This window comes from Prionailurus bengalensis, chromosome C2 (assembly GCF_016509475.1).
Source record: "Prionailurus bengalensis isolate Pbe53 chromosome C2, Fcat_Pben_1.1_paternal_pri, whole genome shotgun sequence".
NCBI classification, from domain to species: Eukaryota; Metazoa; Chordata; class Mammalia; order Carnivora; family Felidae; genus Prionailurus; species Prionailurus bengalensis.
Window position 1 is genome coordinate 145532311 of NC_057350.1, and position 16452 is coordinate 145548762.

At 34.6% G+C, this 16452-nt stretch overlaps 1 protein-coding gene across 1 annotated transcript in view; it reads left to right on the forward strand.

Moving 5' to 3' along the window:
• The window catches only part of ZCWPW2 (zinc finger CW-type and PWWP domain containing 2), an 84915-nt gene that overhangs the window by 26173 nt on the left and 42290 nt on the right, over window positions 1-16452 (forward strand). Inside the window, 1 exon segment of the mRNA XM_043595581.1 lies at window positions 11193-11307. Within this exon segment, the coding sequence (XP_043451516.1) occupies window positions 11193-11307 (115 nt within the window).

The following is a 16452-nucleotide window of genomic DNA, read 5'->3' on the forward strand; positions in this document are numbered from 1 at the left end:
ATGAGACTTAAATTAATAGGGTAAGACCCATAGTAAACAAATAAATGACAATAATGAAAGATAAGGTATGTTAGTTGTTGATGAGTGCTGTGGGGGAAAATGAAGGGAAAGTAATAGGGGGGATAAGGAAGCAGGGTGCCAAGGGGAGAGGAGGGAGGAGGACCTATCTATTCTAATACTCAAAGTCCCTTAGCAAAGAAATTCTTCCCCACAGCCAACCAAACACCAATGGGTGGTTGATAATACTTGTTTTGATTGTGTCTTCCCATTTCATTTATTCTAAAAGGTAGTCAGGCCCCTGGTGCTCCCCGGTCTCAGGGGAATTTTCTGTTGTAGAGATCAAAAGCAGAGCTTGCCTGTCTTCCTGACCTGAGTCCCTCAAGGGTGGGAAGGGTGGACTGGGTACAGAGAAGTCAGTGCCTCTGAGAGGGACGGGCAGGGGCATCTGTGCAGAGAAGAGCCTCTCTGACTTGGAAGAGGACAAAGTCTGTCAGTGCCCTGGGCAGCAGCAGTACCTCAGAGGAAAATGGCACTGTGTCACCCAGAGGGATGCTGAACTCATGCCATCAAGGTTCCCAACTTCCAAAAAGCTTCTTTTGCCTCAGTGTGGCAAAGAAGCTGTTAGACTGTCTGACTTCAAGGGACTGGAACAACAATGTTGTTGTTCTTGAAACCACTATGGGTTGTAGAGTAATGATCTGTCTTCACTCTTCAGGCATCATATATTTCTTTCCAATTTATAGGAACCTAAGGAAAGTAAGGGGTGGCTCCCAAATGCCTGAGATCAAATTTCTTATCCTTGTTGGATGTGGGATATTACATTGATTTTTATTTAGCAAAAATTGGTAATGGAACACTGCTTACACATTCAAGTTTGAAGCATAAGATTTATCCTGCTAGAGCTTCAGGTTTTTGTACTTTGAATAACTCATAGGTGGGGAAGCAATCTTAAAATACAAAGGAACAAAAGATACGAATTTCTGCTGGATTGCAGATTTCACTCCTCTGGCTTTCCTGGGTGAACAGGCACATAGACATTATTTTCTTTGACTCTGCCACTCCATACTAGTATGTGGTGATAGCACAAACCTTATTCAATGAAAAGGGACATTCAATTTCTTCCTCAAATCCTGGTAAATGTAAAAATGATATTAAGTCCTTTCAGTCAGCCAATAACACTCAGTTGAAACAAGATCACATAAAACAGTACCTTACAACCTTTTCAGTTTTGGACATAGCTGGGAATTTTCCCAGACACAGGGTACTGTCTTCCTTGTCTAACCATCTGTGAGAGTCTCAAACCTCATCCTTACTCCAAATATTTACATGTTTATTCATCCACCAAGAATACATCTATCAAGAATCTCTTATTTACATTCATAAATTCACACAAATTTTTAGACTGTGAGTCTTCCTTTTCTTTCCATGATGATTACTTCTTTTTCTCTATGATTACTTATTTTTCCCCTTCACCCTAAATTTAATAAACTGATTGATAAACCTCAAGTTGCCACAGTAATATAAATGTAACAAAGGAATTGATATTCTGTCTTTGCATCATAGAATTTACTGGGATTTGAAGATGTCCTGTCCTTTCTATGATCTTACGTAAAGTTATTGATCTTAATCCTTCACTTTATAAGCTGTTAGCACCTTGAAAGTTTGCTAAAGAGCTGCGTTTAAAATTTCCTTCTTAAACAAGTATATTTGAAAACTTTTCTGTGTTTTGTTTGTTTTGGGGTGGGAGAAAATTTGGAAGTTTTAACATTAAAATATATTCAGGTTTTAGTGAAATACATTAAGTCTTTAAGACTACAAAAGATGAAGACAAAAATAACTGTTTTCACATTGCAAACTAAGGTACAAGACTTTCACATTGCAAAGGAGGGGCTAAAACTGGCTTGGCAGCCCTTTGCCTAATTTATGCAAGGATATAAAAGGTTTGAGGTTGGGGGCGCCTGGGTGGCGCAGTCGGTTAAGCGTCCGACTTCAGCCAGGTCACGATCTCGCGGTCCGGGAGTTCGAGCCCCGCGTCAGGCTCTGGGCTGATGGCTCAGAGCCTGGAGCCTGTTTCCAATTCTGTGTCTCCCTCTCTCTCTGCCCCTCCCCCGTTCATGCTCTGTCTCTCTCTGTCCCAAAAATAAATAAACGTTGAAAAAAAAAAAAAGGTTTGAGGTTGAACATACAGGAATTTCTTTGGAGAAAGTAATGATATTCTATGGCATTTTCCCTATACCTCCTCACTACCCATTTTGTGAAAAGGAAAGATGTTCATTTTCCTGTATGAGGGATTTTTTGAGAGCATGATGTGTGTACTCTTGAGCTTGAGCAACACAACATACTGGTGCTTTCCTCTGAGTAATCTGAGTGAGAGTGCCTGGTTATCAGGTCTAGCAACAGAATGAAAAGATTTAGAGGCACTGAGAATGGCCAGCATTCCCATGGTTTGGGGGAGAGAGGATGCAGGCAACATGGGAAAAAGAATCGTAGTCATTTTAATTTTTTTTAATGTTTATTTATTTTTGAGAGAGACAGAGTGTGAGCAGGGGAGGGGCAGAGAGGGAGGGAGACACAGAATCTGAAGCAGGCTCCAGGCTCTGAGCTGTCAGCACAGAGCCTGACCCCACAAACTGTAAGACCATGATCTAAGCCGAAGTCGGACACTTAACCGACTGAGCCACCCAGGCACCTGAGTAGTCATTTTAGAAGGGTCTTCTAGAAATGGCTTCCTCCATACAGAGAAAGATACCATATGTTTTCACTTTATGTGGATCCTGAGAAACTTAACAGAAACCCATGGGGGAGGGGAAGGAAAAAAAAAAAAAAGAGGTTAGAGTGGGAGAGAGCCAAAGCACAAGAGACTCTTATATAAAACTGAGAACAAACTGAGGGTTGATGGGGGGTGGGGGGGGAGGGTGGATGATGGGTATTGAAGAGGGCATCTTTTGGGATGAACACTGGGTGTTGTATGGAAACCAATTTGACAATAAATTTCATATATTGAAAAAAAATAAAAATTAAAAAAAATAAAGATGGCTTCCTGCTCCCGTGAAATCTAGACAGAGCAATACAGGAAAAGTGGTAATGGGGTAGGGGGTTGATTGAAAGCAGCCAGCTCAAGAAAGATCTCCTCTGTCAGGGAAGTTGTTCCTAGTTGGTAGAAAACATTCTCCAAAAACCCACAAAGCACCCCACAATAAAAAAAATGCTTTAAGCCTAGAAAGCACCACCCCCAAACTGCTATGTAGCAGTCAAAAATATTTATTGCAATTTCTCTTCCATTCTCCACACCAAATCTTTTCAATCCCAGAGAAGCCAGAAGATGTGGGGAGAGAAACAGAAACACATGGAGGAAAAGGAGGACCACTTTAGCCTACAGTATGTCCCTAGCTTGAGGAGGAACAGGAGCTTTAACTTCAAATGCAGTTTTGGAATTTTGTTTCTTACATGCAAGTAGACATTGTAGTTTTTGAATTTCAGGGAACTAAATAAGTAACTCTGGGACATTTTATTATCCGAGAGTTATCAGGAAAGTCACAAGAGTTGCTGTAGATTTCAGTCAAGTGTTAAACACCTCCACATTGCAGTTGATAGAGTGAGTTTGAATGGCAGTTACTTTCTGCTTGAGTTTGAATCCTATTTTCAATACCACTTGGTTTTGAAAAAATCTTTGTTAATCTAATTATCTTACTTGACTTTTGGCTGCAATAGTAAATTTAAATGTTTTCATGCCTTTAAAAGATTATCTTTGTTTAAAAAATTTTTTTTTCTTAAAAAAAACAGGAAAAGGTAGTTTTTGCCTTAGTTTAGGCTTATTCAAAATAGAATTGTTTCCTTTGCTGAATTTTGTCTAAAATGTAAACCTTCAAGTTGAAGATTTATCTCATTAAATACTATAGTATTTTAATATTGAACCTAATCACAGTGTTATTACTGTAATTCATTCAAGCATGATGTTCATTCATCCTTTACAAATTTTGCCCTAGTAATTAGTGTACGGAATGAATCTATTATGTTTGGTGAAATGCTGTGTCTTTATTTCTTTCTCATCAATCCAGAAGCCCTTTCTTGGCAAATTCCAGTTGAAAGATTATGATAATGTATTAAACAGTTTAGTATATGAAGGTGATTACAAATAAACATTTCTTTTTGGTAGCTTCTGCAGAAGAAGTCTATTTAAATAAACGTGAATCACTTCTGCATGTCTTGAAAAATACATGAACTCATTCAACTGAAAGTTCTATTTTAATTAGAGAAGACATTGGTTGTTCTGGTAGGAAATTTGGGTTTTTAAAAGTATGTAAGATTACTACAATTATGTAATTGTCCTGGTAGAATTGGCTAATATAATTAGCCAAAGAAAGGAGCCAAAGTACATATACAGGAAAGAAAAAAAGCAAGATTATCATTATTAGTAGATAATTGTTTACTTGGAAAACCCATGGAACTCAAATCTAAAAACTATTTTAAACAATAAGAAAATTCAATTATATGGCAGTTACAAAATTAGTATACAGAGGCAACCAGTGTGAAAATATGAATGGATAAAAGTTCCCATTTATAGCAACAAAGCATACATAACACACTAGAATAAGCTTAAGAAGCATATGTAAGAGCTATGTGAATACAACTTCAAAATGCTACTAAGAGACAGAAAATAAAACCTAAGTAAATGGAAAGATATAATCCTCTTTTTGGTTTAGAAAATTTAATATGGAAAGATGTCAATTCTCCCTAACTTATTTTTAATGTAATCTCAATTTTAAAAAAGGGCTTAAGATGAATGCTAAAATGTATAGTAAAATTAAACATAGAAGAGAGAAGTAGGCCTATAAAATACAAAATTATAATAAAACCCCATTAGATAAAGCAGTTTCGTGCTAACAGTGATTTGACAGATAAATAGAACAATATAAAGTCCAAAAATAGACTCCAAAGTACTTGGAAATATAGTTAGTGGTTAAGATTGTATTCAAATAATTAAAGTTGTATTATTAATAAATTGTATGGGTACCAATGGCTACTTGGGAAAAACATAAAGTAGAAGCTATACCTCATAACTTACACACAAATTAGTGCTAGAAAGATGAAAGATTTAAATGAACAAAATGAAAATACAAATATATCTAAAAAATTAACTGTCAACAGGAAAAGATACTTGCAATACATGTAGCAGTGTATTACTTTCTTAATTTATACAAGACTCTTATAAACCAATAAGAAAGAGACCTATATAAATATTAACACAGGACTTGAACAGTCACTTGTAGAAAAGAAAACATAAATGGCTTTTAAAAATGTGAAAAATTGATGAATAAGATCTGGGATCTAATGTACAACATGGTGACTAAAGTTAATAATACTGTATTATGTATTTGAAAGTTGAAAAAAAAAGCAGATCTTAAATGTTCTCACCACACACACACACACACACACACACACACACACACACACGAGTTATTGTGTGAGTTGATGGAGGTGTTAACTAACTCTATTATGGTAATAATTTTACAAGATACACAGGTATCCAATTATTATGTTGTGCTCCTTAAATTTGCATAGTTATATGGCAATTGTACCTCAGTAAAGTTGGAAAAATATTAAAAGTTTCTCATAATTACTAAATTTAAGAAATGAAAATGATAATAAAAAAGAAGTACTGTATTTCTCTTAAAATATTGACAGAGATCTGAAAGTGTGGTCACAGAAGTCTTCTCCAGGGTGTGAGGAAACATACTGTTTGTGGCATTGTAATTGTGACCATCTCATTCAAGAGTGAATTCACAGTAACTTCCAAAATTTAAAATACACCTTCAAACCTGGTAATTCAACATCTAGGAATTTACTCTTCTTACACTTTCACATGGGCAAAGTGATATATGCACAAATTTTTTTATTAAAGCATTGTTTCAAATTACATAAGATTAGAAATAGCTTAAATGTTCATAGCTAGGGCATTTGTCAAATAAATAATGGCACATACAAAGCACGTGTGTGGATATACCTTCATCTGTTTCCTCATTACTTTGGTTATGTCATCCAGTTTCTTGGCTTTAAATTCTGTGTGTGTGTGTGTGTGTGTGTGGATGATTCATAAATATTATCTGCTGTTCTCATTTCTCTCCTGAATTTCCTTACCACACACTTACTTGGTATCTCCACTTGGATGTCACAATAGACATCTTGTACCAACAGGTCTGAACTCTTGATCTTCCCCCCCAGAATCTCACTTCCTTGACAGCCTTCTTCTCACTTGACAGCAAAGTTCATCCTTCTGCTAGTTCAGTCCAAAAGCCTTAGGGTCATCTTCTGCTTCTCTCACACCCAATTTTCAGTTGGTCAAGAAATTTATTTTGCTGTAACTTCAAATTATGTCCAGAATCCTACCACTTTTCACCACAATGGCTGCCACTATCCTGGTCTATACCACCATCATTTCTTGCCTAGGTTATTACTGGTAATCTTATATCTACATGCCTTTGTATAGTTTATTTTGGTCAAAACAATCAGAATGACACCAAAAACCATAAAATACCTAGGAATAAATCTAACCAAAGAGGTGAAAAATCTATACACTGAAAACTATAGAAAGCTGGGGCGCCTGGGTGGCGCAGTCGGTTAAGCGTCCGACTTCAGCCAGGTCACGATCTCGCGGTCCGTGAGTTCGAGCCCTGCGTCAGGCTCTGGGCTGATGGCTCACAGCCTGGAGCCTGTTTCCGATTCTGTGTCTCCCTCTCTCTCTGCCCCTCCCCCGTTCATGCTCTGTCTCTCTCTGTCCCAAAAATAAATAAACGTTGAAAACTATAGAAAGCTTATGAAAGAAATTAAAGAAGACACAAAAAAAATGGGAAAATATCCTATGCTCCTGGAGAGGAAGAACAAATAGTGTTAAAATATCAATACTACCCAAAGCAATCTGCATTTTCAATGCAATCCCTATAAAAATAACACCAGCATTCTTCACAGAGCTAAAACAAACAATCCTAAAATGTGTATGGAGCCAGAAAAGACCCCGAATAGCCAAAGCAATCTTGAAAAAGAAAACCAAAGCAGGAGGCATCACAATCCCGGACTTCAAGCTGTATTACAAAGCTGTAATCATCAAGACAGTATGGTACTGGCACAAAAACAGACACTCAGATCAATGTAGCAATAGAGAACCCAGAAATGGACCCACAAATGTATGGCCAACTAATCTTTGACAAAGCAGGAAAGAAAATCCAATGGAATAAAGACAGTCTCTTCAGCAAGTGGTGCTGGGAAAACTGGACAGCGACACGCAGAAGAATGAACCTGGACCACTTTCTTATACCTTACACAAAAATAAACTCAAAATGGATGAAAGACCTAAACATAAGACAGGAAGCCATCAAAATCCTCAAGGAGAAAGCAGGAAAAACTCTTTGACCTTGGCTGAAGCAACTTGTTACTCAACAGGTCTCCAGAGGCAAGGAAAACAAAAGCAAACATGAACTACTGGGCCCTCATCAAAATAAAAAGCTTCTGCCCAATGAAGAAAACAATCAGCAAAACAAAGGCAACTGACGGAATGGGAGAAGATATTTGCAAATGACATGTCAGATAAAGGATTAGTATCCAAAATCTGTAAAGAACTTATCAAACTCAACACCCAAAAAACAAATAATCCAGTGAAGAAATGGGCAAAAGACATGAATAGACACTTCTCCAAAGAAGACATCCAGATGGTCAACTGACACATGAAAAAATACTCAACATCACTCATCACCAGGGAAATACAAATCAAAACCACAATGAGATACCACCTCACAGTTACATTAACATTAACAACCCTTACAACAACAGATGTTGGCAAGGATGCAGAGAAAGAGGATCTCTTTTGCACTGCTGGTGGGAATCCAAGCTGGTGCAGCCACTCTGGAAAACAGTTTGGAGCTTCTTCGAAAAATTGAAAATAGAACTACCCTACAACCCAGCAATTGCACTACTAGGTATTTATCCAAGGGATACAGATATGCTGTTTCAAAGGGGCGCATGCACCCCAATGTTTATAGCAGCACTATCAACAGTAGCCAAAGTATGGAAAGAGCCCACATGTCCATCGATGGATGAATGGGTAAAGAAGATGTGGTATACATACAATGGGGTATTACTCAGCAATCAAAAAGAATGAAATCTTGCCATTTGCAACTACATGGATGGAACTAGAGGGTATTATGCTAAGCAAAATTAGCCAGAAAAAGACAAATATCATATGACTTCACTCCTATGAGGATGTTAAGATACAAAACAGATGAACATCAGGGAAGGGAAGCAAAAATAATATAAAAACAGGAAGGGGGACAAAACATAAGAGACTCTTCAATATGGAGAACAAACAGAGGGTTGCTAGAGGGGTTGTGGGAGGGGGGATGTGCTAAATGAGTAAGGGGCATTAAGGAATCTATTCCTGAAATCATTGTTGCACTATATGCTAACTAATTTGGATATTAAATAAATAAATAAATAAATAAATAAATAAATAAATAAATAAATAAATAAATAGTATAAAAAATCATAATGTTTTAAAACACTGAATCAAATCAAATGTTATTTTTCTGCTCAGAACTATGGAATGGGTCCCATTTAGAATAAAAGGCAAGATCCCTGCAATGGCCTGAAAGGACCTCCATGATCTGGCCCCTGTTAATTTTGTGATCTCATTACCTGTTACTCTCCTTCTTCATTTAGCCTCAGCCACCTTGGTTTCTTCGATGCTTCTTGAATATACTTGTATCCTCCCACCTTAGAGTATTTTTTTTCTCTGCTTGTAGTTCTCTTTTTTGGAATATCTACATGGTTAACTCCCTGTCCTCTTTCACGTCTTTGCAGATGTCACCTTTTCAATGAGAGTTACCCTACTTTTTTGCCTTAACTTTTCTTTATTACATAGAACTTGTAACCTCCTATTAACATACTGTAGGTTTTATTTATTTGTTATGCTTATTGTAGATTGTCTGTTTCACTAGCTAGAATGAAGGTAAGCTTTATCTACCTTCTTCAGTGGTAGATCCCAAGGGTTTAGAATATGTCAAATCAATCAATAAACGAAGCAATCTGCAAGAAAAATTGAAAAACTCAAAGTATATGTAACTGTTCACAACACTCTGTAAAATTAGATATATTCATACAAATGACATAAATGTTTGTAGATCCATACAGTAGCTGTGAAAGACTGTGAAAGAAACTGGTAATAATGGGTACCTTTGGGAGAAACAATACCAGCGATGGATATGGTGGCACATTCCAGCCTTCAGGGTGTGTACACACCACTTTAGTTGGAAAATACAGTGCATAGTTGAGCCTAATTGTGGAATTCAAAATTCTTTATAAATTAGTCTTAATTTTTTGTTTCTTTGAAGATGTTTGATTGTACTACCACTAGATGGCACATACTTCCTGGTAAATTCTTAAAGAATCTCAGACACAAGTTTTTAAAAAAGCTTTTTGGTTCCCCAAACTCACCGAAGTTTACTTTAGCTATCTATAGTATTGATTTTTCTCAAGAAATTTTCTTAACATCAATTGTCTAGTGCCATATCAGCTTCTAAGCTATTTTTCACTGATTTCTTATTTAGCACCATAACATTAGAGCTGCAGAAATATCTTAAACATGCAGATACTAAGTTAGATATTCTTAGTTTAAATTTTCTAATGTCTATTAAATTGTATCTGCCTAACTCTTTTTCTATGAAACTAATGAATGAAATTTAAATATTTTGTGCACAAAAGTAGGTTTTTGAAAAAAAAGTAGGTTTTTGTTTGATTATATTCTCTGACTCCTTTTTATAAATAAATCATTGTCTAGAACAACATGCAATTTAACAAGCACTTTCGGAATGCTTACATAATATGCAGTGAGATTAGGCAAATGGGTACTATGGAGGATAGAAAGATGAAATATTATTTATTGCCTCTGTCTTCAGGGACTTTTCATTTTATGGGTAGGGGCAGTCATGAATACAAATAACTATAATACAACTCAGAATGTAGTGAATGATTAAATGAAAATATTAAGTGTAACAGGAACAGATAGTTGATATTAATTTGGGGACTCCAAGAATAAGGTGGAGTTTGAGAAGAGCTTTAAATATATGGATAGTTTCATTCTCTAAATGAATTAAATATAGGTGTTATATAGATTTACATTTCTGTATAAGGAGTAAATTATGTATCTGAGATAAAGATATGATTATTATATGTAAGTGGCAAATATGGAATAATAGAACAAAAACCCAAAAAAGAAAATGGTGGTATGAATTTTATAATTTGTAACATTTAAAAACATTATAAAAAGTTTTTTAGGCAAATTCTTGGGTGCTTAGTTGGCTCAGTCAGTAGAGCACGTAACTCTTGATCTCAAGACTGTAAATTCAAGACCCACGTTGGGTGTGGAGGTTACTTAAAGATAAAATCTTAAAAAAAACTTTTTAGTCAAGTTCTAAAGTAACAATGGAAAAATTAGTGGGTCAGATAATTTTTAAAGTCATTTTTAACCTAGAGATTCTTTCACTCTTTTTCTCTTTAAAGATTTCTGTAAAAATAAATTACATGTAGAAAAAGTACTGAATTCAAGTAGAATAACATTGATTGAGTGCTTGCTATGCCAGAAAACTGTCATCTATTATTTCATTTAATACTTCTGAAACTTTATGATTAGTATATGCTGTTATCCACATTTTAGAGATGAAGAAATTGGGGCAAAAGTTTAAGGAACTTGTATGAATAGGTCACTTTTCTGCCATAACTCAAAACTGGATGTGAATGGAAGTAATTTTCTTACAATAAGAAACTTGGCTTTTCAGTTTATACCACTTCAGTATCATTGTTATGTTACTTAAAAGAGAATCAAATTATGCTAACAAAATATATTAATACTGACTACTTTGTTACATTGGTGGTCATAACTTTTTGTAACTTTTTAAATGTGAGAGGAATTATATTAAAATATTATCTTAGTGAATCAAGAATCTAACCCTTTGTCTTTTAATGTACAACATTCCCACAACTTTGCTATACTCTAATAATGAAATAATAATTATATACCAAAGTCTACATAATGTATGTTACAATGCTTAAATCTGGTTAATTTCAGCTCAATAGCTAAATCAAGTAGATATTAAAACAAAATTATACATTTAGAAATGAGTCATTATTTTTCTGTGTTTCTTTAGCTAGGAACATGTACGAAGAAAAAGAAATGGTATAAAAGTGCACTACAAGAAGCATACCTTCTCTATGGACATTCTCACGAGCGAAGACTGGAAGTGTGCCGCCTATCCAAACAGGGTATTTGAGTTTTTTTATTCTTTACCACCCCCAAATGAGGATTTATTCAGATGCATGCTTTCTGAAATATATTTGCACATTTAAAAAATTTTCTTTTCATAGGGATAGGATATATCTTTGTCCACTGAAAAATTGGTTTTCTATGGATTAATAGTATGTATTTCACCCTCTGAAACTAAGCATACACTCTATTTAAATGCAAGGGTTTTAATTAACGCTTCTATCATCTTCTTTACTCTTAGACTATCTACGTAAGTTCTTTTATGTATTTCAAAGTATCGTATTTCACAATTAGAAGCTATGTCTTTAAAATATATTTCTGGGATGAAACTTTCATTTGCATGTGCTGTATTATTTCAGACCAAAGTATTTTTCAAAATGTTTTATTTGTGAACACATTCAAGGCAGAGATAAAAACAATCATCAACTTTTTTTTTTAATTAGGTAAAAAAATATGGTAAGATTTCAGGTCATTTTCAAAGAAAGTTCTTTTGAATCATCAATATTCTGGTTTATAGATAGCTTTTTAAATGAATTCATCATAATGATTACAGTAGGTAGGATACATTTTTAACTCTGAATGTGATTTCACATAAAAATGATGATTTTTCAATAAATTTAAATATGTTTTTAAATTTTGCTGCTTAGCGATAATAATTATCACCTTAAGTTCTAAAGATTATGGAAGGATCTGGCCTTCAGTGCTGACTGAATTTGAAAGTAAGAGTGGTATTTTTTTCCTCCCTTGGAGAAGCTTAATATATATTTTAAAAAACTTATAGGTGAAAATATTTTATTTAAGAAAAATTTAAATATTAACCCAGCTATCTAGGTTTAGAGTTTAAAGGAAATAAGTAGATTTAAAAACAGTGGAAAAGAATGACAAGCACATTACTCTGGTTTACTCTGAAACTGGGAAAAGGGACATTTATTACCATGAATGTGATTTTTATTCCTTGTGCTGAAAATATAATGTCTCTGTTTATTAGCAGTAAAGGTTGAACTCACTGTATTGTCACAAATGCAATTTTATTCTTTTCATGGATTATACATTTTTCTTGTGTAACCAAAATAAACTTTGAAATATTTAGGGTTTTTTAATATAAATACTGTAAACTAATATAGTCAGTTATTTTTTAAAATTATATTACAGCCATTTCACACTAGCAATGGATACACTCTTTCAATAAATATGGAACTGTGTCTTTGTCATTGTTGTGTGTGCCGGAGTATTAACGTCTGGGTCCTTTGGCATTCTTACTTGTCCAGAGTCTATGGAGAGGGGTTATTTCTCATTGGTTTTGTAGCAGACCATTTTTTTTTTGCTGAAAGACTGATGATTTTTGCATGCAGAAATTGATGTAATTCAGTCTGAATGTAGAGAATCCATGCCTAGAGACTTTCATTTTGTTCATCTTATTGTTGAGTTTTAAGAGTTCTTTGTGTATTTCAGATAACAGCCCTTTGTCTGATATGTATTTTGCAAATATTTCTCTCACTCTGGATTATCTTCTGATTCTCTTGACAGTGTATTTTGCAGAGCAGAAATTTTAATTTTAATGAAGTCCAACTTACTAATTATTTCTTTTGTGGCCCTTGCTTTTGATGTTCTATCTGAAGTCATTAGCAACCTAAGTCATCTACATTTGTAGATGGGGGGCATGAAGAGACTTGCAGGAATTCAGTCTTTGCCATAAGAGGCTCGCTCACTTCAGACTCACTCTTTACTATCTCCAAAAGAGACAATATAGTCCTTGCTTAGCTTCTAGGGTGAATTCTCGTACGTATCCAGCTTCTTACTTTGTTCAAAAGTGGTTTTGAGACATAAATAGCCATTATTCAGGTATTTTACAAAAGGTGAGTAGTTTAGAGGCAAACAACTTATTTCATCCCAACAACTTTGAGAATTTCTTCACCCCAAAATTTATTTTTCCAACCCAGAAATAATAATGACTCCTAATTTCTTGGCCTGAATTCTCCCTACACTGCAGACATTGACACACTATTATGTTTGATGCAACTCTTTCAGTGTTGAAATCTGCCGGGTCAGTAAATGATATGTAAAAAATACAGACCTGCTCATACTGTAAGAGATTTCAAAGTCCTGTCCACATAATTCAGTTCCCGTGTTTTTTGTTATATTAACTATTACTCCAAGTAAGTGATTCTTTTTCTGAGTATAGAAAGATTTTTCTTATGTAGGAACATTCATTATAATTGTATTTTTAAAATGAGTAGGGTATTATCCATATAGTCTCTTTATAATTTAGCTTTAGGATTTTGTGTTATTTGTAGGATTAATATTTTCTTACATGCTTTACATCTTAGAGTGGATGTTCCTATTTCTACCTTTTTTTTCCTAGAATTGTTTTGTTTTGTTTTAAATAAACTTTATTTTTTAGAGCAGCAAAATTTCGGGTTCCCAGAAAAATTAAGCAGTAAGTACAGAGTTCCCATAAGCCCCCGCCCTATACCCATACAGTATCTTCCACTATCAACTTCTGGCCCCAGAGAAGCATGAACCAACACTGACATATCATTATCACCCAAAATTCAGAGTTTACATTAAGGTTCACTCTTTGTGTTGTACATTCTACGGGTTTTGACGAATGTATGATGATGTGTATTCACCATTGTAGTATCATACAGAATTGTTTCACTGGCCTAAAAATTTTGTGTTCCACATGTTCATTTCTCCCCCACTCCTACCCCTCTGCCAACACCTCACAACCACTGATCTTTTTAGTCTCCAGAGCATCATATAGTTGGAGTCATATAGTATGTAGCCTTTTCAGATTGACTTCTTTTACTTAGTAATATGTGTTTACATTTCTCCATGTCTGTAGATTCTTTAGCACTGAAAATAGTCCATTGTTTGTATGTAATACAGTTTATGTATCCGTTCACCAACGGAAGGACATCTTGGTTGTTTCTAGGTTTTGACAATTATGAATAAAGCTGCCATAAACATGCAACATAGGTTTTTTTGTGCACATAAGTTTTCAGCTCATTTGGGTAACTACCAAGGAACACAATTGCTGAATCATATGGTAAGGGTATGTTTAGTTTTATAAGAAACTGCCAAACTATCTTCCAAAGTGGCTGCATCATTTTTACATTCCTACCAGAAATGAATGACAGTTCCTGTTGCTCCACATACTTGCCAGAATTTGGTGTTGTCAGTGTTCTGGATTTTGGCCATTTTAATAGGTCTGCAATGGTGTTTTAATTTGCAATTAAATGTCATTAGAAAATGACATACAATGATGATGAACATGCTTTCATATGCTTATTTGCCATCTATAAATCTTCTTTGCTGTGGTGTCTCTTCATTGCCTGCTTTTTAATTCAGTTGTTCATCTTGTTGACTTTTAAGAGTTCTTTGTATATTTCAAATAACAGTCCTTTTGTCAGGTATGTATTTTGCAAATATTTTTTTCTCACTCTGGATTATCTTCTCATTCTCTTGACAGTGCATTTTTCAGAGCATACATTTTAATTTTAATGAAGTCCAACTTATTAATTATTTCTTTCATGGGCCTTGCCTTTGATGTTATATCTAAAGTCATCAGCATATCCTAGGTCATCTACATTTTCTCCTGTGTTACCCTCTAGGAGTTTTATAGTTTTGCATTTTTCATTTAGATGTGTGATTTTGAGTTAATTTTTATGAAAGGTGTAAGGTCTAGATCTAGATCCATTTTTGGCACATAGACATCTAGTTGTTCAACACCAGTTATTGAAAACACTTTTCTTCATTATATTGTCTTTGCTCTTTTTTGAAAGATCAGTTGACTATATTTATAGAGTCTGTTTCTGGGTGGTCTATTCTGTTCCATTGATCTATTTGTTATTCTTTTCCCAATATCACACTGTCTTGATTATTGTAGCTTTAGAGTAAGTCTTGAAGTCAGGTAGCATGAAGTCCTCTAACTGTCCTTCAATATTGTGATGGCTATTCTGTATCTTTGTCTATTCATATAAACTTTAGATTCAGTTTGTTGATATCCACAAAATAACTTGTTGGGATTTTCATTGAGATTGTACTGAATCTATAGATCAAGTTGGGAAGAACCGACATCTTGACAATATTGAGACTCCCCATCCATAAATATGAAATATATCCACATTATTTAGTTCTTTCATTTTGTTCATCAGAGTTTTGTAGTTTTCCTCATATAATCTTGTCCATCTTTTGTTAAATTTATGCCTAAGTATTTCATTTGGGGGGTGTTAGTGTAAATGGTAATGTGTTCTTAATTTCAAATCCTACTTTTTAATTGCTGGTAAATAGGAAAGTGATTGACTTTTGTGTATTAACCTCGTGCCCTACAACCTTGCAATAATCACTTATTTGTTCCAGGAGTATTTTTCTTGATTTTTTGGATTTTCTGCATAGATATTCATGTCATCTACTGAGAAAGGCAGTTTTATTATTTCTCGATCTATACTCTTCTTCCTTTTTTCCCCCTTATTGCATTAATTAGGAGTTCCAGTACAATATTGAAAAGAGTTCTGAGGCAGGAACATCTCTGACTTATTCCTAATCTTAGGGAAAAAGCTTTGAGCTTCTCACTATTGAGTATGATGTCAGCTGTAGGATTTTTATAGATTCTCCTTATCAAATTGAGGATGTTTCCCTTTATTCCTAGTTTGCTGGGAATTTTTATCATGCATGGGTGTGTTGGATTTTGTTAAGTGCTTTATTTGCACAACTGATATGATCATATTTGACTTTTCTTTTTTAACCTACTGATGTCATTGATTACGTTAATTGATTTTGATTGTTGAAGCAGCCTCGTATACCTCAGATAAATCTCACTTGCTTATGGTGTGTAATTCTTTTTATACATTGTTAGATTTGATTTGTAGTATGTTGAGAATTTTGCATCTATGTCCATTAGAGAAATCGGTCCGTAGTTTTCTTGTAATGTCTTTGTTTGGTTTTGTTATACTGGCCTCAGTGAATGAATTAGGAAGTATTCCCCCTGTCTATCTTCTGGAAGAGCTTATAGAAAATTGCTATAATTTCTTCCATAAATATTTGGTAGAAATCACCAGTGAACCCATCTGGGCTTGGTGTTTTTGTTTTGTAAGGTTATTATATTGATTCAATGTTATAAAAAGATACAAGCTTCTTAGATT